This window comes from Hyaena hyaena, unplaced genomic scaffold, assembly GCF_003009895.1.
Source record: "Hyaena hyaena isolate Hyena2069 unplaced genomic scaffold, ASM300989v1 scaffold_67, whole genome shotgun sequence".
NCBI lineage: Eukaryota > Metazoa > Chordata > Mammalia > Carnivora > Hyaenidae > Hyaena > Hyaena hyaena.
The window spans coordinates 2,447,710-2,475,593 of NW_024080699.1; the positions used below are offsets into that span (position 1 = coordinate 2,447,710).

At 44.1% G+C, this 27,884-nt stretch overlaps 1 protein-coding gene across 4 annotated transcripts in view; it reads right to left on the minus strand.

Moving 5' to 3' along the window:
* Positions 1–27,884, minus strand: part of TTC7B (tetratricopeptide repeat domain 7B) — a 257,345-nt gene that overhangs the window by 131,989 nt on the left and 97,472 nt on the right. For all 4 annotated transcript variants that reach the window (XM_039232491.1, XM_039232489.1, XM_039232493.1 and 1 more), the window contains 3 exons: positions 15,536–15,614; positions 9,517–9,689; positions 1,382–1,445 (listed from right to left, as the gene is read on the minus strand). In XM_039232491.1, coding sequence (XP_039088422.1) covers positions 1,382–1,445; positions 9,517–9,689; positions 15,536–15,614 — 316 coding nt within the window. The remainder of the gene's footprint in view (positions 1–1,381; positions 1,446–9,516; positions 9,690–15,535; positions 15,615–27,884) is intronic.

A 27,884-nucleotide genomic window follows, 5' to 3' on the forward strand; every position in this document is an offset into this window, starting at 1 on the left:
CACAGAACAAGGAAACCCAAAGCTTGAAATTAAGGCACGGAGGTTAGCCTCCCTGACCGATCCCAGCCTCTCCTGAGCCTCCTTCACTCGGCAGATGGCCATTCTTCTCGTGCTCCATTTCTAAATCTTCTTAGGCTGAGTGCATTTCATGCTTCCATTCAAACCGCACACTCGGGGAAGAAGGAAACTACCTTCTCTTGCCTCAGTTTCAATTCCTTTTCCTCCACCATCTCCACCTGGCTGCCTGGTGAGGTGGGAGATAGGAGAGGGAGCCACCTAATCTGGAAAGAGCAACTAACCACTGCAGGACGCACCCATTTTGACTGCTCTGGTCCTCATCTGCAGAATGAGTGGATGGGGGCGAGGACATCTAGGTCCTTCCAAGTTCCAGGAGCCTCGCCACTTTACTCGGGTGCTCAGCACACACCATTTAGGTGCCAACATACTAACTATTCTAACACAGATTGCTTCTCAGAGTTTCAGGCCAGGTGGTTGTGCCTAGTGATACGCAGAGTAGAAACCCAATAAATGGTGAGTAATGAAATTCTAGATGTAAACTTTGATATCCTGGCCAGACATTACAAAAACATTTCAAAGGAATCTGATGGCCTGGCAAAAACTCCCGCACAGCAGCAGAGCCAGGTAACAGGAGCGAGCTCTCCTGGCCAGGGACTCCGCGGTGCCTGGGGTGCAGGCGGGAGACCTGTCCAAGGGGCTGAGTCTGTGCCATCAGGCTCCTGCTATAAAAACCAGAGGTTCGAGGCGCCTGGGTGGCTTAGTCGGTTGAGTGTCCGACTTCAGCTCAGGTCAATGACCTCATGGTTCATGAGTTCAAGCCCTGCATTAGGCTCTGTGCTGACAGGGCAGAGCCTGCTTCGGATTCTGTGTCTCCCTCTCTCTCTCTGTCCCTCCCCCACTTGTGTTCTGTCTCTTTCTCTCTCAAAAATAAATAATACATTAAAAAAAAAAACACCCATAGGTTTGTATACACCACAAGTGATTTATCCCTAAACTCTCCCTCCCCACCCAGGCAAGTTGAGAAGGCTTGAAAAGGTTACCCACTGGGGGCTTCCTTTCCTTTTAAGGGTGACTTTGATGGTCCTTTTAGCTGTAGTTTTCTGACATACAATTGTGCTAGTGTTCCATCAATACCCGGTGGGCAAATAAATGAACCCGAGGAAGAGAAGCCCCACACTCCAGGCTGACATTAACCTACAAGGGACGTTTCTAACCATTCCAAGAATTAAGAAACATCCCTCTTTTCACACCCTTGTTGTTTGTTCCCCCACCCAGGTATCCCTTCTAGAAAGTACCCTTCTCCCATCAAAAATAGGACTATAGGAACAGGGGAAAGAAAAGTGTGAGAACACAGTCTACTTACCATCGACTCACTAATCAGCAGTAGTAAGAGGGCTTCCTCAGTATTTTCTTGAGGACAAAAAATGCTGTGCAAAGAAAATCAAATTTTATATATGGTAATTTCAAAATAATACAATGAACAGAACTGATTATTAAAAGCCTTTAGATTGTTTATATAGAATCCACAAAAAAATACCATATCATCTGGACACTCGAATTAATTTGCTTATTTCTATGGTAATCTATGGAATTTATACATTTTAACTATGCATTTTAATAGCAGCCAGCAGTGAAGTAAAGCTGTAAAAACCATATACATAAAAACATATATGCCCATTATAGAGGCAGAAATTTAGATTGCTGCAAACCGACATTACGTCAGTGATAAAGCTCTCTTCTCATCCCATTATGAGGGTATAGATGGCAGGCATTTCACTAAGGTCTCTTCTTAGTTTTCCTTGCTAACGGCTGTATCTTATATTGTCCTTTATTTATTTATTTATTTATTTATTTATTTATTTATTTATAATTTCTGTGAGAGAAAGAGAGACAGTGTGAGCAAGGGAGGGTCAGAGAGAGAGGGAGATACAGAATCTGAAACAGGCTCCAGGCTCTGAGCTAGCTGTCAGCACAGAGCTCAACTCAGGGCTCAAACCCATGAACCATGAGATCATGACCTGAGCCGAAGTTGGATGCTCAACCGACTGAGCCATCCAGGCGCCCCGATCTTTTAGATGAAATAAGAGATTGGAAGCAATTTTAGAGTTTGAATCATTTCTAGAATACTGTGAGAATTTGGCGAGCCACCTTAATTAAACACACATGTTCTATTATGGGGTGACAAGCAAGAGCTAGCTGTCTTATTAATCTATTTTATGGAAGTTGGCTGAGCTATAACATCTTGGATTAAAAGAAAAAGCTTTTAAGCTCAATGTTACTCAAGATTAGAGAACAAAAAAACCCCAAACATACCCCCAACCTCCATTCTTTATAGCCTATAGCCTTGTGCTTTGAGCATTTTTCAAGACTGTTCACATTTTTTCCCTCTGTTCTAAAAGCTCTAGAATCCTTTGAGTAGAACTGAAATTGTTATCACTAATTGAGCCAAACTCGACTCTTTTTCACGGAAAGGAAGAAGAGTGCAATAAAAATGAACTTGGTTAAAAAACAACAACAACAAAAACCCCTCTTCGACACTTTGGAGATGGTTAAAAAAGAATAAATCTTCTCAATAATAACATCACAATCATTTAATTTAAGAGATGGGATGATTCCCCGCCAAAATGGCAGGGAAAATATCCTCCTCATCATTATAAATCCTTGTTCTCTCTGAAGTGCTGGCAACTTTTGTACAGCAACAAAGGACCAAGAGAGAAAAAGCGTAGGGCCTGGTTCTCTTTTTACAACTGTGACGTCCCTAGAGGTAAGGAAATCATCTGTGGATGGTTCCCATTGCTCTTGTGGGCTAAGCTTTTATGAAAGGCTGGCCTGTAAATGATGAGGAAGATTCTGGGATTTGCAATGAACTTTCTAAAAGAGGAAGCTTGAAGTGAGCTGGGTTTTTCAAAGATGGAACCCTTCTTTCCCCTTAAATTCAGAAATAGAGCCTATTGGGGCACCTGGGTGGCTCAGCTGGTTAAGTGTCTGGCTTTGGCTCAGGTCATGATCTCCTGGTTTGTGGGTTCGAGCCCTGTGTCAGGCTCTGTGCTGACAGCTAGCTCAGAGCCTGGAGCCCGCTTCAGATTCTGTGTCTCCCTCTCTCTGCCCCTCCCCAGCTCACACTCTGTCTCTCCCTCTCTCAAAAATAAATAAACGTTTAAAAAATTAATTAAAAAAAAGAGAAATAGAGCCTACACGCTTTGAATAGAGAGTGTTCCCATGTGTGTGTGTCCACCCAGCAATTATTTCCTGATATCCTGGCTCGAGCTTACATACAACTGGGACCTTACAAATTAAGCAGTAACATTAACCTTTTTTTTTTTTTCCCATGGCTAGCCAGTTCTGCATTGTCCTGACTAATTGAAAAGAAGAGAGAGCCCATGCTAATTGTGACTTAACACCAGCCAATTGAGTCCATGGATAATCCCCAAATTCCATTTGAGCCATCCAGCCTGCTTAAATGCTAAGTTGTGTTATTTTTACCAGAGCTGCTAACAAGTAACACATTAACTGATTCTAATTCTACTTCCGCTACCTTTCCCTTCAAGGCAGGGGAGATGGGTGTGGGGGGTGAGAGGAGGAGGAAGGGTAGTCTTAAGGGACATGTTGAAAAACTATATTCCAGAATGAGCCCCTTCCAATACTTATGGATTCTCCAGACCCATTTCTGGCCATTCCTCCCCTCTTCTCTGTTGAAGCAGATGTGGAGCCCAGGGTAGATGTCGAAATTGTGACAGTCTCCTCTGCCTTTTGTGACAATCTCCTGGCAGGGATCAAGAGCCTCAAGGGAGAGCCCGGGTGGCCGGTTCTCAGCCTTGTAGAGTGGGAAAACTGGTGCTCTAGGACAGTGGCTGAGGACATTGACTGAGGGGCAGGGTGCAGGATTAAGGAATAGGAAGAAAACAGGGCCTGTGGACAGTGAGGATAAGCTCCTAGGGGACAGACTGGTGGCCAGCGCAGGGGGTGGAAGCACAGCGCTGCTGGGTAAGACGGAAGGGCTGCATTGAAAGCCCAGCCACGTTACTAATTCATAGGCTGACCTTCAGGCAAGCTGCTCATTTTCTTACTTTGGATGAAATTTACCAACTCACTGTCTGACTCGACACAAAAGGAATAAGGGCAAGAATCTTCACTTACAAATAGTGATCATGACCTTGCCAAGGCTCCCAGGTAACAGCCATTTCTTAAAATTTTCCCAGATAGGTGAAAAATGTCACTGTATGTGGTAGGAACCATCATACCAAAGAAATCAATCCAATTTTATCCAACTGCAGTTCATCTTTCTGTCATCTTTAGCCATTACACAACTAATGACAAGCTGGATGTCTGGAAGTCAATGGCACCATCTGGGAGTCAGAGCAGACTCTATTTGGGTATAAAGAAAGCCCTGAGCACCTCCAACCCACAGGAAAGTTATGTGTAAGTAATGACTCTAAGGCCCAGCAATGGTGCCTTTTATTTTGACCATGCCTTGCCTGGTTGTGATACTACTAGGCAATTCCCAGACAAATACAGTCTGAACCAGAGCCACTGGAGAAGAGGTGAAGAATCAAAGTCTGTGGCTCCACTCCATCCCCAAGTCACACTGTTAAACATGCTGAGACAGAAAATACATCAGTTCCAGGTTTGTGTGAAAGGACAAGGATTCCAAGGAAGAATAATTAACCATTAAGAGTACCTGTTGGTTGTGAGGGATCAGCTAGCTTAATGTGAGGATTAACCAAGCACACAATTCCATACAGGTCAACATCCCTTCATGACAAAGAAAGAAGAGTCCTTCATTGGGATCAAGGCCACTAAGCTATGCTCTGGAGGGGACTGGGTGAGTCCCACAAAGATATGGCCCTTGCATGAGGCCTTCTGCATTCCTGGTGAGAAGCCAGACCCTCCACCATGACTGGAAGGTGGGCCGTGTATACTAGGGGTGAGCACTGGGCAGGACCCAGGGCACAGGGGTTGTTCACATGGCATCAGTTCTGCCATCAGGTGGTTTTCCTGACCCTTCAAACCCCCCACCTTCACATTTTAAACAGTGTCCTCATCTTTACCCAAACCCTGTGCACTGGCTCTGGGAGGTTCAGACCTGTACTTAGAACTCAGTGGTAGTCAGTCACTCTCTCCTCCTAGGCCTGCAAAGGAGTTCAGCACAACATCCAGTTCCCAGCTTTCAATAAATGTTTTCATCAACCACTTTCTGGCACAAAAGTAGTTTTTAATCTCCTCCCTTACTTTGCATAAATCACGAAGTTGGATATGCATTTAACGATCTAAGCCACCTCAGGTGTTATTTACAAGGAGGAATACGATACCCCTGATGTGTGTGCACTAAGGAGCATGTGTGAGAATGTTTGTTGGAGCACATTCTAGAAGGAAGAGTCAGATGAATACATGAACGAAAATGATCAGATAGTTTAAGTGCTGTGACGAAAAATAAAGGCGCTAATGTGATAGAATTTGCTTAGAAAGGACAGTTAGATACGGCAACTGGGGAATCTTTTCGGAGAAGATAATAGTTCACCTCTTAGGGCCAGGACCTCGCTGAGATGGAACCAGCCCCAACTGAGAACTCCAACACCATCACGAGCAGAATGCATCAATATATTAGAGTATCTATGGAATACTATGCAATAATGAAAACAGACTCTAACTGCAGTAAAAATATGGGTGAATCTCTCAAACATAATGTTAGACAGAAGAAGTTAAACACATGAGTTCTTCATATATTATTCCACTTAGATAAATTTTTTAAAAATGGGCCAAACTACTAATTGGAACAGAACTCAGGATGGTTTCCCTTGGGTAGGGGACTTGGTAAAAAGTCATCAAGTTTTATAATTCTGGTTTATTTCTCTCAGTGTGTGTCATGTGTCAGTACAAAGCTCACTTAAAAAATAAATAAGCAAAGAAAAAAAAATTCCACTTGGAAAGACCTAGAAGGAAGTAAAAAGGCTGATAGCATGTGATCCCTCCCCTCTTTTGTATCTAGGATTGTCAACATCTGCTTTCCTTTCAAAATTCAAGATGAGGAGAGAATGAGCATCCTGTTTCCACCTCACATCCCGGCCACAGGGACAAGAAGTGGAGTTTTCTGACACAACTCACTTTTCCATTATAACCAACTATTCTGAAGGGCTCTTATGATGTGCTGGAGCTAGAAGGCTCTGTGCCTCCTAAGGTCTGCTCTGTGCTCATATTTTCCATGAGAGACTGAGAAGGGGGAAGCGCTTGGGACTACAGGCTAAGATGGGGTTTAATCATTATCTGTGGATTACCTTTCTCACCTCCCAACTACCACAACTGAATGGGTGGTAATGTCCTTTTTGCCACAGGGTTGACTGAACAGATAGTCCTGGTGATTAGAAAGCTCCGACACAAGTATAATCCCAACAGGCTTTCTCTCTGTACTAATAAACCAGGAATATCCCTGGGAACACACAAAACTAGAAAGCTAAAAACTGATGGTGATGACTGAAGGAAGGAATAAGGATCGGTGTGGAAATTAATGAATTAGTGAATAGAGATACAATAAAAAAAAAAAAGAACAAGACCAAAAGTTGGTTCTTTGAAAAGATCAATGACATTTGACAAATGACTTAGCATCTGAGAATCAATTAATGTAATACATGACATCAATAGAATAAAGAAAAAATGTACATGATCATCTCGATAGATGCAACAAAAGCATCTGACAAAATTAAATACCCTTTCACAATAAAAAGTACTCAACAAACTCTCAGCCTAGTAAAAGGTATATATGAAACCCACAGCTAACCTCACACTTAATGGTGAAAGACTAGATGCTTTTTCCCTCCTAAAATCGGGAACAAGACAAAGATGTCCACCACTCTTGCCACTTCTATTCAACATTCTACTGGAGGTTCTAGACATGGCAATCAGGAAAGAAAATGAAATAAAAGGCATCTAAGTTGGAAAGTTAGAAATAATACTACCTCTCTTTGCAGATGACATGATCTGATATGCAGAAAATCCTAAGGAATCAAAAAAACTATTTGAACTAATGAACCAGCTCAATAAGATTGCAGTATGTAAGATGAATACAGAAAGTCAACTGTATTCTCTATACTTGTAATGAGCAAATAAAAAATAAAATGAAGAAAACAATTCCATCTATGATATCATCCAAAAGAGTAGCACACACAATAAGTTTCACAAAATAAGTGTAAAACTTTAACCCTAAAAATAACAAATCACTGTTGAAAGAAATTAAAGAAACCTAAATAAATGAAAAGACATCCCATGTTCATGGATCAGAAGACTGAATATCATTAAGATGGCAATACTCTTCAAATTGATCTATGGATTTAATGTAATTCCTATCAAAATCCTTGCTGCCTTTTATTCCCCAGAAATGGACAAAAACTGATCCTAAAATTTATATGAAAATGCAAGGACCTGGGGGTTGTGGGTGATAGCAGCTAAGGGGTACTGAGTTTATTTTTAGGGTAATGAAAATGTTCTAAAGTTGATTATGGTGATGGAAATATAATTATATGACCATATTAAAAGCCACTGAACTGTATACTTTAAATGAGTAAATTATATGGTATGTGAATCCTATCTCAATAAAACTGTTAAAAATAAAAACCCAACTGGATGAAATTAAATTGTGACTCAGCAACCAGCTGATATGGGAATCCTCCCATGAACCAGTAATTACATTTTCTAAATCTGCATGTTGCCGCCATAATTCTCCTTGGACAGATGGGGAAGTTGACGTCAGAACAGTGACAAAGTCTGAGTGGTTCACAAAACAAAGGAGAAGTGGCCAGCACTAGGAGGTTTTTTTTTTCACTTCAAGAGGTGAGGCCACATTGGCCAAATCTCTTTGGGTAACACCCAAAGAGATACAGAGCTCTATCTATGTGTCCCACTTGATCAGGGGATGGAGTAAGAGCTGAATCTCTCAATATACCTGGCATCTTATATATACCTGTCTATTAAGAAGCATAGAAAGCGCGCGCGCACGCGTGCACACGCGCGCACACACACACACACACATACTCTCTCTCTCTCTCTCTCTCTCTTTCTCTCTCTCTCTCTCAGGTCTATTTTTAGGATATAAGTTTCACTTTAAAAATGAACCCCAAACCTGCTTCTAGATAGTTCATAATGAGGGGTCAGCATTTTTAAAGCGAGAGTTTGGGAATTGTTAAAACAGATGTTCTGTGAATCCAGATAAGGACTAAAGAGTCAACACAGGCCATGAATTGAGCAAACTCATGGTTCAACAAGGCCATAAAAAGGGGGGATTAAATTAAAAGGGGATTAAACACAAATTAAAATAAGCCTAGGGAAAAAGTTAAGAATATGCTCACTCTGAATCCACACAAGAAATGCGGTCTGAACAGGAAGACGATGAGGGAGAGAAATGCCAGGGTCAATGTAAGAGGATTAAGAGAGGTTGCCTGGGGAAATGCTGTCCCCTTTGAAAATGCGACAATCGTGTTCCGAAGTCACACGTGTGGAAACTATAGCGATGCAGTAGCCTGCGGTCTCTCTGCCACTTTTCCAAGTTGAGAACAGCCGTGGAAGGCTTCCACGTGTATTCACACATGCCACCTTTCCCTCACAGAGAGATTCTGAAGAGCCATCATGCCTTGTCCCTGCAGGGACCAGCAACGATGGGAAGGGGAGGAATCAAGAGTGGGTCAACGACTGTGCCTGTCCCCTGGCCCTCTCCATGGTCTCTCCCTGCCATGCCCCCTCCCCCCAGCTGGGGAGGGCCCACACGGAGGCTGCAGGGGCTCCCCCCGGCCCACCTTCCTCAAAGGTCGTCAAGTCCCAGACTTAAAACTTCAAAATATTAAGCAGTACTAAAGACACATCACCTTCCAATCCCTTACAAGTTATTTAATTCTCCTTCTTCTTATAGCTAATTCAGTTTAAAACAAATTGTTATTTTTATTTTTGGTGGGGAGAGTGAATGAGAGATGAGATAAAGAGAGGGGGACAGAGGATCTGAAGTGGGCTCTGCACTGACAGCAGAGAGCCCAACACAGGGCTCAAACTCACAAATGGTGAGATCATGACCTCAGCCGAAGTTCAGGCTTTTAACCGACTGAGCCACCCAGATGCCCCTAAAATGAATTTGTAAACAAAAGGATCAAGGTATTGCTGAAGAAAAGAAAAAAGTTTAGCTCTGGCTTACAAACAGCTTTGTCACTGATTGCTGGGTAATGCCAGGGTTCTTATAATAAATAGAATGAGAATCCCAAAGACCAACAGTGATGGCTAAGAACAGTAGCCATCTGAAGTAAGCACTGAAATGAATTTTCCTACTTAAAATGCCCCCACTGGTGTACAGATATTTGCAGAAGTTATGAAAAGTAATGAGGTCCATTTATTAAATTGGCAAATGAGACTCGTTGTCTGGTTTTCTTTCAGGGGAGGAATCTGCCCTTGAACTTCTCATCCTTGAGTTTCCCCAAGGTTTTCCTCCAACCCCTAACCTACAAATGAGGACATCAACTGCCGTACTTCTCTCCTGAGTAGACGCGGGCTTTCCGAGGGAGGGTGTAGGTTTTTGTGTTTGCTCCTTTCCGGAGAGGATCGTCCAGAGGTGACTGGCAGGGTGGATCCTCCAGAGGGTTCCAGTAGCTCTGTTCACACATACCCCGCAACAAGATCTCCGCCAACTGCCTGGCTATCGTCTGGGGACACAAAGGAACAAAGGCGTAGCCATGAATCAATATTGTATCATTCATTCCCTCGTTCGCTCATTCAATAAATTTACTTTTCAGTCATCACTTTGTGCTAGGCACTATTCCAAGACGCATGATTAAAAATGTTTTACTTCTCTGATGAAAATTATATCAATTGATGACCAAAAAAAGGAAAAGAAATTACAATACACTGAGATAGTTGAGCCTTTTTAAAACACAAGTTCCTGCCCTTCGAATGCCATCCTGCCTCACTATACTCTGAAACGCTGCTAAAACCCAACTTGGCAAAAAGCCAGTGCTCAACCTAGATTATGTTATTCCTGGGGGGGAAGGGGGGGGGAAATCTCTTCGTCGATGATAAGATGGCAACCAGGGCAGCCTTTTAGAATGCCTCCCCTCTTTGAAGTGCTAAAGTCCAGTCCCACGGAGGCCCCATCCTGGGACTCAGCACCTGAACACCTTGTTCCTGGTGCATGATAGGCCTTGAAGCCCAAAGGCTCCTGCCGACCTGGTGCGACAGCGAAAGCAAGGCGGGGGGCATGACTGCTGACCAAGAAAGACCTCTTTTCAAAGCTGGATAAGTATCACTTTTCTCACCGTGAAAACCCGGATCTGAGTCTTGTCATCTTACGTTAGACACGTATTTACTATGCTCTCCCAGCCCTCTGTGGCAGAACAGGGAAAACTACCACGGAGGATGAATGGGAGGAGGGGGCATGTGGCATCTACTAAGGAATATTTCGTTGGCTGATGCATATCAGTTCATTGACCTCACAATCTTCCAGAGATAAAGGAGAGAAGTAAAAACAAAGAAACAAACAAACTCACAAACACTCTCTGAAAGCAAAAGCACTGCACCTGAGGGTGGTCCAGGCTGCCCCATGACCAGCCAAAGGTGGCAAAATAAAACTTCAACCATCAGGTTTTCCCACAAGGTCTTAGCATTCTTTGGAACATGCAGAGAATGCTGGTCTTCCCCGAGAGGGAGACTTTTTTTTTTTTTAAAATAAATATGTTCCAGGAGAGAACTCTGCTAGGTTTTCATCCACGTGAAATCTCCTAAAACACCACAAGGAAATTTAAATGCAACCAAATCACTAGCTTAGTGGTTTCTGATAACCGCTGGGTAAAGGCAAATTTTCTTGATTATTCCCAAGTAAGACCCGCTGGCTTTAAATGTCTACAAAAATGTGAAATTAAATCCACTCCTATCATCCCCAGCTGAGCCATCTGTAAAGATCTCATAAGAACACAATTTTCAGGACCTAAACAGCTCCTGAATCGTTTTCTTAAACCTTCCATTATAGTTTCATTTCCATCTCATTGCAGTCATATACGTTAATGACTTCTGCTGGAAGCATCCACCAGCAGAAATAACCTTCACTCGCTAAAGCTGAAGGAAAAAAAAAAGTCAAAGGAAAAAAAATGAGCGAGGAACTTCATTTTCTGGATATATCTGCCATGGAGGGATTCCTAAGTTATAAAAATCTCTGCCCTAAAAACAGTTTGCTTGTCCACTACTAGACAGCTCATGCGAGATCTCCCTTTACCTCAGGGTATTAACCTTCCAGAAAGACTTTTAGAACAAGGTTATGATGTGATTTCATATTTAAAGATGTCACTTCACTACCATACTACCAACGAGGGAGGATGTTTGGTTGTGTGCACCGAGGGCCCACATGAAGTTCAGAACAGGAGATTCAATATGAGAAATCGCCAGCAACATCACCAATTATCGATCAGACCTTTTACTTTGTATACTCAGGTTTTATTTGCTTGCAATTGAAATGTTACCAAATTGTTGACAGCTACGAAATAAAGTCAGAAGGAAAGAAAGGAGAGGAAGGGAGCCAGAAATAAGTCAAATTATTAGGTACAAACTTGGTCATTAAATCTGTTTTGTATGTATTTTTATAATTGTGGTAAAATTCACATACCATAAAATTTACTATTTTAACCATTTTGGTGTATAATCCAATGGCGCTTAGTACATTCACCGTGCTATGCAATCATCACCTCTATCTAGTTCGAGAATATAAGCCTAAAAGGAAGCCCTGTACCCTTCTCGTAGTCACTTCCATTCCCTCCTTCCAGACCCTGGGAACAACGAATCTGCTTTCTGTCTCTGTAGATTTGCCTGGTTGGGACATTTCAGATAAATGGAGTCACACAATTTGTGGCCTTCTTTGTATCTACCTTTTTCACTCAGTGTAACATTTCCAAGGCCCACTCATGTTGTAGCCTGGGTCAGTCTTCACTCTTTTTGTGACTGAATAATACTCTGTTGTGTGGACATACCACATTTTGTTTACCTAGTCATCAGCTGATAGACATTTAGATCACTTCCATCTTTTGGCGATTGTAAACAGGGCTGCTACAAACATTAACGTACAAGTTTTTGTTTGAACACCTGCTTTTACTGCCTCAGAGTGTTTCTCTAAGAGGGGGGTTGCTGTAAATGTACTTTTAAGTCCTTGGCTATGGTCTCATCCCATGCAGAGTTTACAAAGCAACGTGTCCATCTCCTGAGTGTGTCATAAATTTGCAATGATCAGCTAATCTTTAAGGAATCCTACAGTTATGGGCAGTATTACCTGGACAAGCTTTCTGAGGTCTAGTGTAGACCAAGGTGCCGGTGAATATGACCCAGCCGGGGAGGGCAAAGAACCCCTTGTAGAAGCAAGAAAGTAAGATTCTCAGGTCCTGCTCCAAACCTACTCAGTTGACATTTCTGAGGTCAGGACTAGGGATGTGTACTTTTTCAAAAACGTTGCTCACATAATTCTGATGCACATCTTTGTTTAAGCACTCAAGGAACTGGGAGCAGTTCAACCTCGGTCACGTGAGGCTCATCAACCAAGACCAAAGGTCTCCTTGTGCCTCAAGTCCAACACAGAGAGGAAGTCATTCCTCTTGTGCCGGTACCAACCAGTTAACAGGATTTTCAGCTGGAAGGGCAGCTCCAGTCTATCCAGATTTCTTTAGGAGCCTCTTCACTGTACTTCTCAGAAAAAAGGAAAAATGAATTAAAAAACCTTCTCTCCCTTCCTGACATATCTTTATTCAGAACCCTACCTCACAGGATTTTTATAAGTTCAAGTATATTTATTTCAATATCATAACCCTTGGGCAATAATGGAAGATATTCTCTAATTCGGTGAAAAATAATGTGCACTCAACACACTCACGCCTTCTAATGGGGGGAAAACCATTCATGTCCTTAATACAATATATATGCTTTTGAGTCAACAATATGACCAAATGCTCCATATTTAAGCAATCTTGAAAGACTGGATTTTTTTTTAAATTTTTTTAATGTTTTATTTATTTCTAGGAGAGAGAGAGAGAGAGAGAGAGAGAGACAGCGTGAGCAGGGGAGGGTCAGAGAGAGAAGGAGTCACAGACTCTGAAACAGGCTCCAGGCTCCAAGCTGGCAGTCAGCACAGAGCCCGACGCGGGGCTCGAACCCACGAACCGCGAGATCATGACCTAAGCGAAAGTCGGACGCTTAACCGACTAAGCCACCCAGGCACCCCTTGAAAGACTGGATTTTTAATCAGCTTTTAAAACAATTATAAGAACACTGCCAATATAATCAGTTACTTTAATTGTGCTTCCAAATCTTAAAAGAACCTGTTCGTGCTGACTAGGCAAGAAGTTTTATGAAATGTTGGGAGAAGGTCAATCTGGGAGAAAAGACATTTGGCAACAATTTTTATCTATACTTTTCCAGGGTGTTTTTTTTTTTTCCTTAAAGAACTCTACAAACCAAAATGTCTAGTTTGAACTTCTTAAGGCACCTAAAAATCACATCAATATATAAATAGATCTCTCAGACCAAGTGAAGTCTTGGTGCGGGATGGAAGTTGTAAAGTCACCCATCTTCCCTCATGCCCACTAATTCTAGGAAAGCCTATGGCTTAGCCACGTGGTCTCATGATAGTTGTGGATCCTAAAACCTCAAAGATACCAAAACGAAGATTCAGCCTCGCTTCCCACAACAGTAGTCTCTTAGTCGTGCCCAACTGGAAACTCTACCACCACATGACAAGGGGCAATGACATGGGGAGGATAGCGACATGGTGACAAGACAAAAGAAGGTGGAATCTTGCGTGGAGTTGTACGTGATATTCGCTTAGCTTCTGGTAAGCTCCAGGCCTCCACCCAGACCCCCCTTGGCTATGGCTCTACAGGGCAGACTATGGAGGCACCATTAATAACCTTCCAGCCGGTGAAGTTCAAGCAGTAAAAGGAAGAGGAAGAACTTAAGTCAACAAGAGAGCCTAACAGTGGATTCGGTTTATGTAACTCGCTTTTATATTTCTCCTTTGAGTTTTAGAGTCAATATAACTAGTCAAACAACTAGGTACTTGTCAGGATCTAGTCTGCTTTTGCTCTGGCTGGGTTTTGGTGGGAAATCATTAGCGGACAACCGACCCCTTCGTTACACTGGCATCTGGGAGGGCTCACATTCCCCCTGCCTTCCAGGATGCATTTCTTAGGTTTCAAGAGCTAGCACTACCAAGAAGCACATAAAATGATGCTCAACATCATTAGCTTAACCATCAGGAAAATGTAAATTAAAACCACAATGAGACAGCACTTGCCATGCACTGGGATGGCTACAACTAAAGAGACAGATAGTAACAAGTGCCATCAGGGATATGGAGAAAATGGAGGCCTCATAACTGCTGGGGGGAAGATAAAACGGTGCAGCCACTGGAGAATTATCTGGCAATTCCTCCAAATGTTAAACGTAGAGTTACCATATGACTTGGCAATCAAAAAGAATGAGATCTTGCCACTTGCAACAATGCAGGTAGAACTAGAGTGTGTTATGCTAAGCGAAATTGATCAGAGAAAGACAAATATCATATGACTTCATTATATGTTGAATTTAAGATACAAAACAGATGAAAGAGGGAAGGGAAGCAAAAATAATATAAAAACAGGCAGGGGGACAAAACATAAAAGGCTCTTAAAGATAGAGAATGAACTGAGGGTTGCTGGAGGGGTTTTGGGAAGGGTGATGGCTAAATGGGCAAGGGGTTATTGAGGAAGACACTTGTTGGCATGAGCACTGGGTGTTATAGGTAGGGGATGAATCACTGGATTCTACTCCTGGATAGTACCATATGCTAACTTGGAGGTAAATTAATTAAACAAACAAACAAAGCAGAGCTAGCATATGATCCAGCAAGTCCACTCCTAGGTACAAAAATGAATATTTCCACCTAAACACTTGCATGAGAAGGTCCATTGATGTATTATTCATAGCAGCCAACAGGTGGAAACAACCCAAATGTCTATCTGATGAGCAGACACACGAAATGTGTTAGATCCGAGCAGTGGGATAGTATTCGGTCACAAAAAGGAGTGAAGTCCTGATCCAGGCTACACCACGGGTGCAACCGGAAAGCAGTACGCCAAGGAGGCCAGTCATAAAAAGACCACATGGTACCCATCATCCCACTTACATGAAGTGTCCAAAACAGGGCAGATCCATAAAAGGCAAAACTAAATTAGTGGTTGCCGGAAGCTGGGGGGAAAAGGGGGAGCGTGGGGATTGACTACTGATAGTTATGGGGTTTCTCTTTGGGGATGAGAATGTTCTGGAATTAAACAGTAGTGATGGCTGAGCAGACATGCGAGTATACTACAGACCACTGACTTTAAATGGGTGAAATGTCTGGTGTGGAAATTAGATCTCAATCAAGCTCATATTATCTATGGCAGAGGGGGAGAGGGAGAGGCAGGGGGAGGGAGGGGGAGGGAGGCAAGGAGTGAGAATACTTGAAGTGCCCTTCTGGCCTCAAATCATCCATCACACTCACCATTCGCAGGTTTTGAGTTGTTCTTGTTTCTACCGCTCTGAGGATCTCTCTAAATCTCCCGACTCCTCTTGTCAAGTTCCTGTGTGCACAGAATTGACAGGGTTTCCATCTGGCGCACATTAATATTAAATATTTTATACACATATTTCAATGCATTTTGTCTACATAAAAGCTGTTGGCTAGATTTTCAGCAAACAATTATTCTGCACATGTCCATCTATCTTTGTTCAACTCTGAAAAATTTGGCCTAGGGTTGGTGGTCTTTTGTGCTTCCATGGTCAGATTTTCTCAAGAAAAACAAATCTGAAGGTCAGTTCTAAGGGAAGGAAGGGAGGAAGGAAGAAAGGGAGGGAGGGAAGGAAGGGAGGGAGGGAGGAAAGAAGGGAGGGAGGGAGGGAGGAAGAAAATGTACGACATCTTGCAAGAGTGTCTCTTCAACCTTACAGTGGCTCCGCAGTTCTTCTGCTCTACTGATCGGTGCTGAAATCTCTCTTTTCACTTAAAAGGTGGATGGCAAAATGGTACAGGAAGGAATATCACCACTGAATGCACTACGGGTAAAGGCTTCCTATTACTCGCAATTTTTATGGGCAAGAAGACAAAGGTAACAGGTATGAAAACTGTGGGGTCCCGCCAAGCAATCACTCTGCATCTCTGAGGACATAAATCACTGCCCCCCAAAAACCATCAAGCAGACCCTCCTCCTCCCAACCCTGCATGAACGAGAAAAAGCAAATGGTCAAAGGCCCCTTCTGAGAGCGAATCCGTGAGGACCGGAACCCGGAGCCGCTGGACTCTGCTCGGAACGCATCTCACCTCCCTGCCCCACACCTCGCTGGGACACACTTCACTACGGGGCAAATCACTGTTCAGTGACATCCTGGTGCTGATCCCCAGGCCCCTGTCAGTTGTCTTCCCTGAAAGCTGCACCCGCCCTGCTCAGCTGAGAACACTTCCCATTTACATTGAGCACTGCCACCACCTATGACATCACGCGGTGATATTTATAACTTGCTCATTAGGACACATCTCATCTTTCCAAAAAGCCGCAGAACGGGTCAGCCAGTGCAAACCTGTCAGCCAGTCTCTGCGGGATGGGGCAGATGCTCTAGGTATTTGGCTCTCTTCTTGGGTGACATTTTAACCCATGCAGAGGCATTTAATCAAACTGAATGTGGGGTTTCTAGAGGTTACAAGCATTCACGAGGGCTGTTCATTTGTATCTTATACCTACGCGACACCCCAGGACTCTCGTCCACGGGTACAGCCCCGGAACTTTAAGATAATAGTTTACTGGCGTAAGTACATAAATACTCCCGGATTCCTCTCACCCACACATATCAGATGATAGCAGATCAGAAGCTTTATGGTGACATAAAAAAAGAAGCGTGTGCCCAGGACTCAAAGCAGCGCTAAAGGAAATCTAACAGAAGCATGAATAAAAATTAGGTAATGGGCCCCAGGACATACAATCTCCTTTGCTTTCCCCTTCATTTGTTTTTATGGGATCCGTGTTCACAGGCAACAAAGTACATTTGCTTTGGACTGAAGCTCAGCTCTCTTAAGTAAACCGGGGGGTGGGGGTGGGGGGATAATCACAGCTAAGAAAGAGACGGGTGTGGGCACAGTGGTTTAATTTTGTTCCAGAATCACAGACCAAGCTCCTACTATGCACAAAGAAACAGCAGTTTGAACTGTAGGACGCCAGGGTGGGGCTGAGGGAACACAACCGGGGACCCCGGTTCAAAGGGCTGTTTTTCCAGGGTGGAAATCAGGCCGGAAAGTAGCGTCGGATCTGAATATGATGAGCCAGGGAAGGTTGCGAGATAGGAACTGGTCATTCAGAATGTCTCCCACGCCCTCCTGGCAGAAGGAGATACTTATCCAGTTACAGACGCACAGAATTTTCTAGCTAGACACGATCCAATGCGACCTAGTCCATTATGACACAGAAGCGAAATGGCTCACTCAAGTTCGCAAACCGAGAGAATGAACTGGAAGCTTTCTCCTGGGTGCTATCACCTTTCTGGGCAGAAGGAAGGTCAGCTCTGAAAGTGAAGTGTGGCTCTAGAAGAAGGAACAAGGTACGAATACAAGAGCTTGGGTCTGTGTGTTGTATCATTTATATGCAAATCACTTCATATATACATAGTACCAATTTTACCCGTTCCAGTGATCACAGCTAATGAGCTACTGCTAGGAAGGGGCTCACAATCGGAAAGAAAATGCTTCGGCTCAGGGGCAGGCTTCTGGAGGGGACTGCCTTGCCTGCCTTAAAAGAGAAAGGATGGCTATAGAAACGCAACTACCCTCTGAGGGCCAGGTGGCTTTCCCGTGCAGGGCCGAGGCCCCCTGCTGGATGACTGGAGGAAGTGTCCGGGCCTCAGGCGTGTGGCACAGGAGGGGGCCGATCAGCCTCTGGGGGCTTGTTCCCAAGGTACCCAGGCTGCCTCTGAAGCAAACAGTTTCTCGCAACTGTTTCCACAGTATTTCTGGCCGGAGTTTTTTAGAATCGAATTGTTCCTCAAGCTTGGGGAGGTCCTGTTTGTAAACAAAGAATCCATGGTGACCCCCGAAGGCCTCACCCCGCCGTGCTAATCAAACGAACGTGGCACCATCCACGTGTGCGGGTGTCCAGCCACAGAGCAGGCTGACAGCAGGAAGAAAGGGCTGGAGGTGAAAGATTTTAAACAGCAGAAGAGGAAGAAAGTTTCACAGGCGCAGAAACATCTCCTTTCTCAGCAACTCCTATACCATTCATACATTTTTTTAGGCACATAATTTTATGCAACCAATCATTTCCACTGTTGCCATGACAGCAGAAAAAAATTTTTTTAAGCTAGATGGATGATCATGATAGAAAGGAACAAAAAAGGGAAATTTACTTAGAAGAATTATATTCTAAATGCTACCAAATATTCCATTTTGAGGGAAATAAAAGCCACAGGATTGCTTTCGTGTCTCTGAACTGTGAGTTTATTCTTCAAAATGTTGTGACCACGAAACATCTAGAATGAATTGTTGCTTTAAAAATCCACTCCCAAATGAAGGCAAGGGAGCCAAGGACGTTCCCTGGGATGGAGGGCTTCCACAGACCCTTCACACTAGGTCACTGATTCCATTTCAACACCCTTGACTGAAAGAGCACAATGATGTCAGAATTCATTATGGCAAACCAGTCTCAAAATGGATGTCCCTGCCAGACTGTGAGCCTGTGAGAAGCGGGCACGCTGGCAAGCTGTCAGAACTCGGGGCTCACCTCCCGCATCTTGTGGGGTAGGCTTCCTGAGCTGGTGCGCCTCCCTCTGCGTGGACCGCTCCCCAACAGCTCAGCTACCACCAAGGAGAAGGGGCCTGTGTGTCCCTTGAGCCCCAGCTGGTTTGTCCAGTGTGAGGAGCAGGCACACCTCGCCTTCACTTGCCAACATCCCTGTAGGTCCCCAACCCTGCAGGGAGAGCTCGGGCCAGTCCCACCGCCTGGCTCGTGTTCAAACCCAGGCAACCTACCCCTCTGTCTTGACGAAAAGCCCGCCCACTTTTCCCAGGGATGCGGTCTACTCCTGGTGACCTACTTGCACTTCTTCTTCCCTCCTCTTTTCTCCATCTGGTTTCATCATCCTCCTTGCTCCCCCCAGGTCTTGTCTGCTGGCCCTTAGGGCAAAAGCATGACTTCCTGAGGACCCCGAGGGAGGCGGCCCGGCCAGCGCTTGGCCTCCCTCTGGACCCCGTGGGCCCTGCAGCAGCAGTTTGAAGGCTGGTTTCTGAAATTTACACTCTCACGTACAAGTCCACGGCAACTCCTGTTCCATGACTCTGAGCCACCCTCAGAGCTCTTTAACATGGCCACGTGTGCCTCTGTGCCACCAACCCAAGGAGGAGCTGCACTGGGAAGGAAGCCAGAGCTCCAAAGTCAAAATCAACACGGAAAACCAGGGCTGGGAGAAACTTGAAGACGTTCATAACCACTACGCCTTGTAATGGGTGACTCTTTCAATGCAGCAAGCTTTTTTTGTTACTATTTCTCCTTTCGTTTCTTGGGACCAGGGTGGGAAGAGGCAATTCTTCCCCTTAACTTGCCCTTCCGAATTATTTTCGACCCTATAGTCTGGCCCAGGCCACCAAGGCACTTAAATTCAATGATCGACTATCACTGTCATGCAAACCCAAAGTCCTAAGTGAATAAAATACTGTTTATGCTGTTTGTCAAACTCCTGGATGATAAGGTAAAAGTGCTCCTGCTAGAGTTAAATTCTGTATTTTTTCTCCTCTGTGGTTGAGAAATTTATAACCAAAGATCAATCAGGGAACAAGTCAACCCAGTTGATCTCTCAGATCTAAGAAGTCATTTGACTTTTGCCAGGTCTTTTCTTACCAACTAGTGCCCCTGAAGCAGCAGCTCATTTCAACAGTCACTGAGTGCTATTGTACTTCAGGTTCTATAGGGTTGTCTCTGAGGATACACGGGTGAGCGAGAGACACCGTCCCACTTCAGGGAGCTCAGAGTGCTCCACACCCTCCACAAGAACGTAAGCAACTTAAGGACCAAGATCTGTGTTCTGTTCACTGACATTGCCCAAGCCCCTCAAACAGAGCCTAGTATACAGCAAGTGCTCAATAAATACTGGTTGAATGAGGGGCAACTGGGTGGCTCAGTCGGTTAAGCATCCAACTTTGGCTCAGGTCATGATCTCAGGGTTTGTGAGTTTGAGCCCTACATCGGGCTCTGTGCTGACAGCTCAGAGCCTGGAGCCTGCTTTGGATTCTGTGTCTCCCTCTGTTTCTGCCCCTCCCCTGCTCAAGCTCTCTCTCTCTCTCTCTCTTTCAAGAATAAATAAACATTAAAAAATTTTAAATACTTATTGAATGGATTTCAGAGCTACTCTGAGTCAAATAAACCAAGATCACAAGAGAATACATTTTCTACCTGTTCCTTGTTTCCTTCTTGTTTGCTGCAATGGACTGGCAGACAGCACAGCAACATATTCCCTTAAACAGAATATGTCAGAGATGCCCTTGGTGGCACTGCAGCTTGGGTGCCTGGAGAAGCAGTGACACACACCCCTGTCGCAAGGGACATGGTGAGACATGCCTGGCCTGACAGCTTCAAGGGAGCTGCATGGATAAGGAGGATTCTGAAGATTTTTAAAAACCTTCCAGAGATTTCAGGGAAGCTTTCCTGCTCACGTGCCTTTACACATGCTCTTCTCTGTCTGAAGTGGTCTAGGAACTGTTAGTCATCGTTCAAGACCCAAGTCAGAGGCCACCCTTGGGAGCCTTTTCCTAGCTTCCCTAGGAAAACACAAAGTATTGCTTCCTGGGTGCTCCCAACAAGCTTGCGTGCGTGTTTTGAGCCTAGAGAGCACTCAACATGCTGGTTTTCATATGTATTTATGTCTGTCTGCCAATCAAAGCATGATCACCTCGGGGGCAAACACCCTCTTTGTCCCAGCTACTACACAGAGCCGACCAGGCACCCAGTGACACAAGCTGTGTGCCCTCAAGAGAAAGAGTGAGTGCCATCTTATATTCCAAAATCCCTTTCCCCATCTCCTTGCTTGAAACGTCTTCTTGATCACAAAAGGGACAAATGAAGCAGAGCCTTCTTCCATGAGACACACCCCAATGGTAAGCTAGACATTGTCAACACAGCCCCAGAAGAAGAGAAAGAAACCAGGATTCTCTAGGTCAATTTCTTAGGCTTAAGAATTACTTCCTCTTCATTTATACAACATGAGTTTCATCTCTTTGGAAAAAGTCTGAAATCAAAACCAGATATCCCGATCTGGAGAGGGGGAGAAGAAAAAGCATCCTTCACAGTCCGAAAGGGCACTTCTGGCTGGCTGTCAGGGAGCTGTTTTTCCCAGAATGGACTCTGGTTTCTCCCTCCGTACAGGCTCTTCGCCTCGGATCCAATGACACGCATTTGTGAAGACAGATGGCTTGCTGTAGTCAGAGGCCAGGGATCAAACCCACAACCTTGGCCTCATTAGCAAAGGACTCTGATCAACAGAGCAAGCCAGCTGCAGCCTAGATACAGAGGCGGAGGGTGTGACAGCCATCCACGCTGCGATGCGATCAAGCCGGCAAAGCTTCCGGAAGTCTCACTGCAAACCTAATGAGAGTTGTACTAGGCTTAACAACATTTTTTCTGACTACCTAAGCAACTGAGGCTTCCCCATGACAAAAGCAGAGTCAATCCAGCGTTTTGGTCAGCCGGCTAGGCAGTGGGCAGCACACGGAGCATGCTCCGTGTACCAGGGAGTGTCTCAGGCAGCGCAGGGACAAGTCCAGCGAGGCGGGCAGGGCTCTCTCGGAGCCAGGACAGGGACATACACACTTCCTGCGTGGTGTGCTAGAAGCCCGCGGATGCAAGCTGGACTCGGGCAAAAGAACAGCACCCTTCCCCCAACAACCTCTTCCCTGACGCTCGCCCAGACCCGAGTCTCTGAGGAAACGCGGAGTACGGAAAGGCTTGCTTCCTCTCACGTTCTTCCTCTCCAACTTTGGGGAACGGGTCAAAGGCTATCAATCCTCATTCAGACAATATCTACTGAGTGCATACTGGACACCAGGAAAGGGGCACAGGGTGCAACCACAAGCCAGCCAGTCCACGTGCATCCTCGTGAGCTGTGGTGTGACCAAGCTCACCTTCATCCCGAATTGCAGCGGGATCCAGCACAGAGCAGGACTCCTCAATCTAATGCCGCCTGAACCAAACAAACCAGAACTTCTCTAACACGTGGGGCTTGCCCTTCATATACTTATCTATATACTTATGCCTAGAGACCAAATAGAACATGGGTCCTACAGCCACACAGTATGGGCTCAAGCCCCAGCTTCATACTCACTCGTTGTTGACCTTGGGCACGTGCCTATGCCTCAGCTTCCTCATCCGTACAACGGGGATAACAAATGTACCCCCCTCACAGATTGGTTCTAGGAAGTAAATGAGTTAATACAAATGGCAAGTGCTTTTATATGTTTATCGTTACTACTACCATTTCCTCAAAACTCTGTCGTTGCTCTGAACAGTTTTGGACTTCTGGAATCTACCTCCCAGTCAACTTACAGAACATGAAAGTCTATTTTACTGCTTTGGAGACATTTCACTCTGAAGAAAAAAAAAAGGTTATTCCCTGTTTGGATTCATTCATTTGCTTTGTTGTTTACTGACATTCTTTCCCAGACACAAGCCAACAACTGCTGTCACAGAAGGGTGACAGAAGCTCCTTCTCGGGGGCTCTGTGACCACTCTCCCAGGACATGATGGTGCCCACAGAGAGGAGTGTGGAGTCCCCACCAAAGCTGCAGGGGAGAGTCAGGGACAAATGCAACACTGAGAAGCAGAGGCACTGAGGGAGGTGAACTGAATCCTTCTTGTTCTGTCTCAGTTAATACGGCCAACTTGCTCTGAATCAATTGACAAGGGCCAGGCCAGACTCAAAAAGGTTAACCTGGGGTGCCGAGCCACTGTCTCACAAGTAATTCTGACCTGTTCGTCCGGTCGCTTATGCTACAGAGGAGGAAAAAGGCAGAGAAGATATCAACAGGAGAACGGTCCTTCCGAATGTACCATAGCACTTGAGCTAGAAGTTAAGTACAAGGATCAGAGTGCAATATTCTCTTCCATTTCAATTAGCAAACAGGACTGCATTTCCAGAACGTCTGGGGACAATATTTCAAAAGCTATGACAAGTGAGAAAAAAAATCCAAGGGAATCCGTTAAAAAGGGGGAAAAAAAAAAGACCTTTAAATGTACAGGGTCACGAGTCCAAATGCCTTCAAAAGCCAAGCAGGCAGAGACAACGTGGGTGGGGCCAGGCAGCGGCGGCAGCTCTGGGGGCGGGGCTCAGGCCCCAGGACTACCTAAGGGGTCTGGGTTTGAAACCAGGCCAGATGCGTTCCGCGGGGTGGGGGGTGGAGGGCATGGGGGGCGGCAAATGAGAGCCTCCCGTATTTTTCTTGGGGTAATAAAGCAGTATATCTCGGCTTGAGGCAGCGTGGTGCTGTTTGGGATTCTGACATTCCCGTGAGTCATGCCAGATAACTTGCTTGGGCCTGGGAGAGGCTAGTAAGCTGGGGACAGAAAAGAAGAAAAGGGCAAAGGTTGAGAGTGATCATGAGCAGAAGAGGAGGAAGGGAGAATGGAATGTGAGACATCTGGAAACACAGCGAAGGGAAAACAATACCAGATGCTAGGCACACACCGCGAGGGCTAAGAGTGTGGGCAATTGGCTTTATCTTGCTGTGCCTCATCTAGAAAATGGGACTATCTTCACTCCAAATACCCGAGTAAGATGGCACCTATACAGCTCCTGGCCCAGTGCTCAGAATCATGTGAAACCTCCCCCCCATTCCCAACCATCCACTACCCCCCACCACCCACCATCTGGCTCCCCACCCCACATGTCAACGTTCATTGAGCCGGAGCCAAACACAGCCGCTGCTACGTTTGTGTACCTTGGGTTTAGCAGAAAACAGTGCAAAATCAGAACTGGTTTCTATTATATACTATGTCAAAATTTTCTTCTCAACCAACAAGTAGTTATTGAGCACCTTCTGTAGCTTTAGGCATGAGGAAACAAAGGCTCAGGAAATCACACAACATTGCACAGCCCACAGACGAAGTGCTGGCATTGGAACTCAGGCTCAATCTGATGCTGGTGCGAAAGCTGAAGACGACCCCTGTCGTGCAGAAGCCCGAAGACAAACTGGAAACTGACTGCTTCACATGACATGGAAACAAAGGCAGAAGAGAAGCCAGAAAGGCTGGGAGCAGTGAGGGCCAAAGCAAGTCTCCACCTGGACACACTGGTTTCTAAAGAAGGGAAGGGATTCGGGGCCTCCGCTGAGTGGTCTGGGCAGAAACACAACTCTGAAGTAAGACGGTGTCAGAGGGACTGACACTGACAAAATGATGACAAGGCAGAGACGGGTCTGTCCACAGTCGTCAGGACAAGCTTGTAAATTAAATTCTTTCTTCGTATAGCGACTCGTTCATTTGGCCCTTCCTGGTCAGGATGCACAACCACTCACCCAAGATGGTGGGCTCAACTGTCCACCAATGGTCAACCTTTGGACCATTTATAGAAAAAATGCTTTGCTAAGCACATGAGCAGGAAAGGACAAGGGTGATCTATGAGGAGCATGTTTAATTGCCTGGGGGAATAAGCTATTTTCAAGCCCCTTGAAGCCATTCAGAAATTTATTAATAAACCACTGACAAGGTAAACTAAAAAATATTTTACTCCCTCAACAAGAAAGCCCCTCTAAGACTTTGGGCTCCTGAAGGACAGAGACTGGGTCCTCATGTGCTCACAGGATACAACCCGACTGCATACCTGCTACTCACGGGGCTGCTGTGAGGATTATGTGAGGTAACAGGCATCGCTGAGTAAATGTGAACCACCATCATTATCTTCTTCTGAGGCAACACTTACTGGTACCCATGCCATCTCCCAACCCATTATTCCAGATGGTTCTCCTGCCAACCTAGGGAGGCATGCAAGACTTCATTATCTTCAACTGATAGAGAGGGACACTGAGTCCCTGAGAGAGAGGGAGAGGCCTGCCCAGCAGCTCCATCAGTGAGTGGCCTCTTGCTTCCCAGTGCAGGGATCTCTGCTGGGCATTGTTGTATCTCATCTTTCACTGCCCACCCTCCCCCATTCTTTTTTAACCTTTTTAGTGTATAAAATATAGCGCAGAAAGCCAAATCAAACAAATAAATGTCCTGGGGAATTCTTACAAGGCAAACACCCTTGTAATTACCACTCCGGTTTAAAAACAAGACTACTGTCAGGGCACTTGGGTGACTCAGTTGGTTGAGTATCCCACTCTTCATTTCGGCTCAGGTCATGATCCCAGAGGTTGTGGGTTCGAGCCCTACATCAGGCTCTGCAAAAAGCCTGTTTAAAATTCTCTCTCTCTCTCCCCCACCCTCTGCCTCTTTCCCTGCTTGTGCATTTATGATCTCTCTCTAATAAAAAAAAAAAAAAAGACCATTGTTAAACACCTCATCCCAATTAGTAGGCTCCTCCCTCCACTGCTACCCACAGGGTAACTGCTACCCTGACTTTTAGAACAATCGCCTTATTCCATTTCCTTATGGCTTAATCACTCATGTATACATACTTACACTGCAGTTTAGAATTGCCCACTTGTCTCCTTACTCAAGGAGTCTTTAAAATCCCTTAATCTGCAGGTGCCCTTTCTACCTCCTCTTTTACTTAGAATCTATCTGTTAAAGGATCTGAAACGTTTGACCCATCGAGTTTCTCCTTAGCTGGAAAACTGCACAGTTTCATACTTTTCTCTGTTCTCTATATTTCTTGAACTTGGTAGTTGGGTTTCAAGACTTGACCTCTTCAGATTCAATCCCTTTGCTCAAGATTTTGCCAGCGCTGGGCTCTTCTATCAGAAGGCACATCATTTCTGGCCGTCACTTTTTTTTTTTTTTTTTGGTGTTAGCAGCCCTTAGATACATTAATTCACTGGGAGTTACAAAATGGTGATATTCTAATTCTCTCATTGCATTTTCATTCATTAGCTGGGATAAACTTATAGGAAGGTATTTCCTTTCATCTAATATTCAGTTTTCCAGTTCTTTTTTATTTACTTTGTTAGATACTGATTTAGAACTCATGAATTTAAACATATTTGATGAGTCTCTTGCAATTTTTATCCTTCTTGAAATTCAAATTGTCCCATATTTGGCCTGAATTCTTTTAACATGATCCTAGAAATCTTTTGAGTTTCCTTGCTATCTGGTATGTAAAGATGTTCCAAACTCACCCTATACATTTCTTATTCCAGAACTGGAATGAGGGTTCTTTTATTGGTAAATGATACTTCAAGATCACAATCATGGCACTAGGGATGTTCATTGCCACTGGGCCAGTCACTGAGTCAGACCTCTCTCCCTTCTTCTTTCCCTCCCTCTCTCTCACACATGTATATATGTGTATATATACACACATCCACACACACATACATATGCAGACATACACGATACCTCATGATTTCAATCATTTCCAATTTAATCATTCAAGACTGACAGAATTTGCTCTTGATTTCTTCCATCTTAAATCTATTTTGTCTTTTTCCCACACCAAGAAACCTAGTTCTCAAGGACAGAAGGGATAATAGAGAGAATATTCCATAAGTATTCATTTGCCTTATTCCATGTCACACAAGAGTGTTTACAGTAGCAGTACTAATAATGCCATCATTATAATTCCTGAAATTTGAAAAACTTATTCTCTGCATGTGCGACCACTGCTCTCCTTCCATTTTAAAGTTCATGATTGTACTTAATCTGTTATGAGACACATGAAGCAATAGAAAAGCATGACCTCTGGTTGGAAAAAAGAGCAATCAATATAAATTCACTCCGAATGGACCCACATGTTGGATTTAGCAGACAAAGACTTCAAAGAAGCTATTAGAAGTACAATCAAAGAAATAACAGAAACTGTATATAGAATTATTTTTAAGATCAGAGGATGACGATTCAAAAACAGGGAATCTCAATAGCGAAACAGAAACTATAGAAATTAACTAAATGACAATTTTTGGAATTAAAAAATATAAGTACAATGAAAAACTCCCTAAACAGAATCTAGCTGCTCTGAGATGGTGGAAAAATCACGAGCTTAAAGATAACTGAATAAAAACTGCCCAGTCCGAAGAACAGAGAGAAAAAGTACTTTAGGAAAACAAACATATACTTATAAACCTGCTGAAAGACCAAAAAACAAAAAAAAATCTGGAAAGAAACAACCAAATTAATCACATACGGGGAGCAATAATAAGATTCTCATCAGAGAGAGTAAAAGATACAATCTAGGTGCTGAAAGAAAAGAAACTATCACTGAGAATTCTATATACAGTAAAACTGTCATCCAGAAATGAAGGCAAATAATGACATTCCCAGATAAACAAAAAGTGAGGGAATTCACAGCTAGCAGACACGCCCAGTACAAAATTTTAAAGGAAATCCTTCAGACTACAAGGAAATGACAACAGAGGGTAATTTGAGTTCACAGGAAAAAAATCAGTAAGAATACTAGGAATATAAATATATGGGTAAATATAAAATATTGTATAAATACATTTTTAAATCGTTTTAAACTTCTATAAAAATAAGTTGGTAAAAAGAATAATTATTTTCTGCACTGTTGTGTTTATAACATATAGAGGCATTAACAGCACAAAGAAGGGAGGAAATGAAGCTATATTAGAGTCCAGTTGTATATTTTACTAACATTAAGTCCGCATTAACCCAAAGTAGACTATGATCATTTAAGACGTACATTATAATTCATAAAAAATCGACAGAAGAATTAAG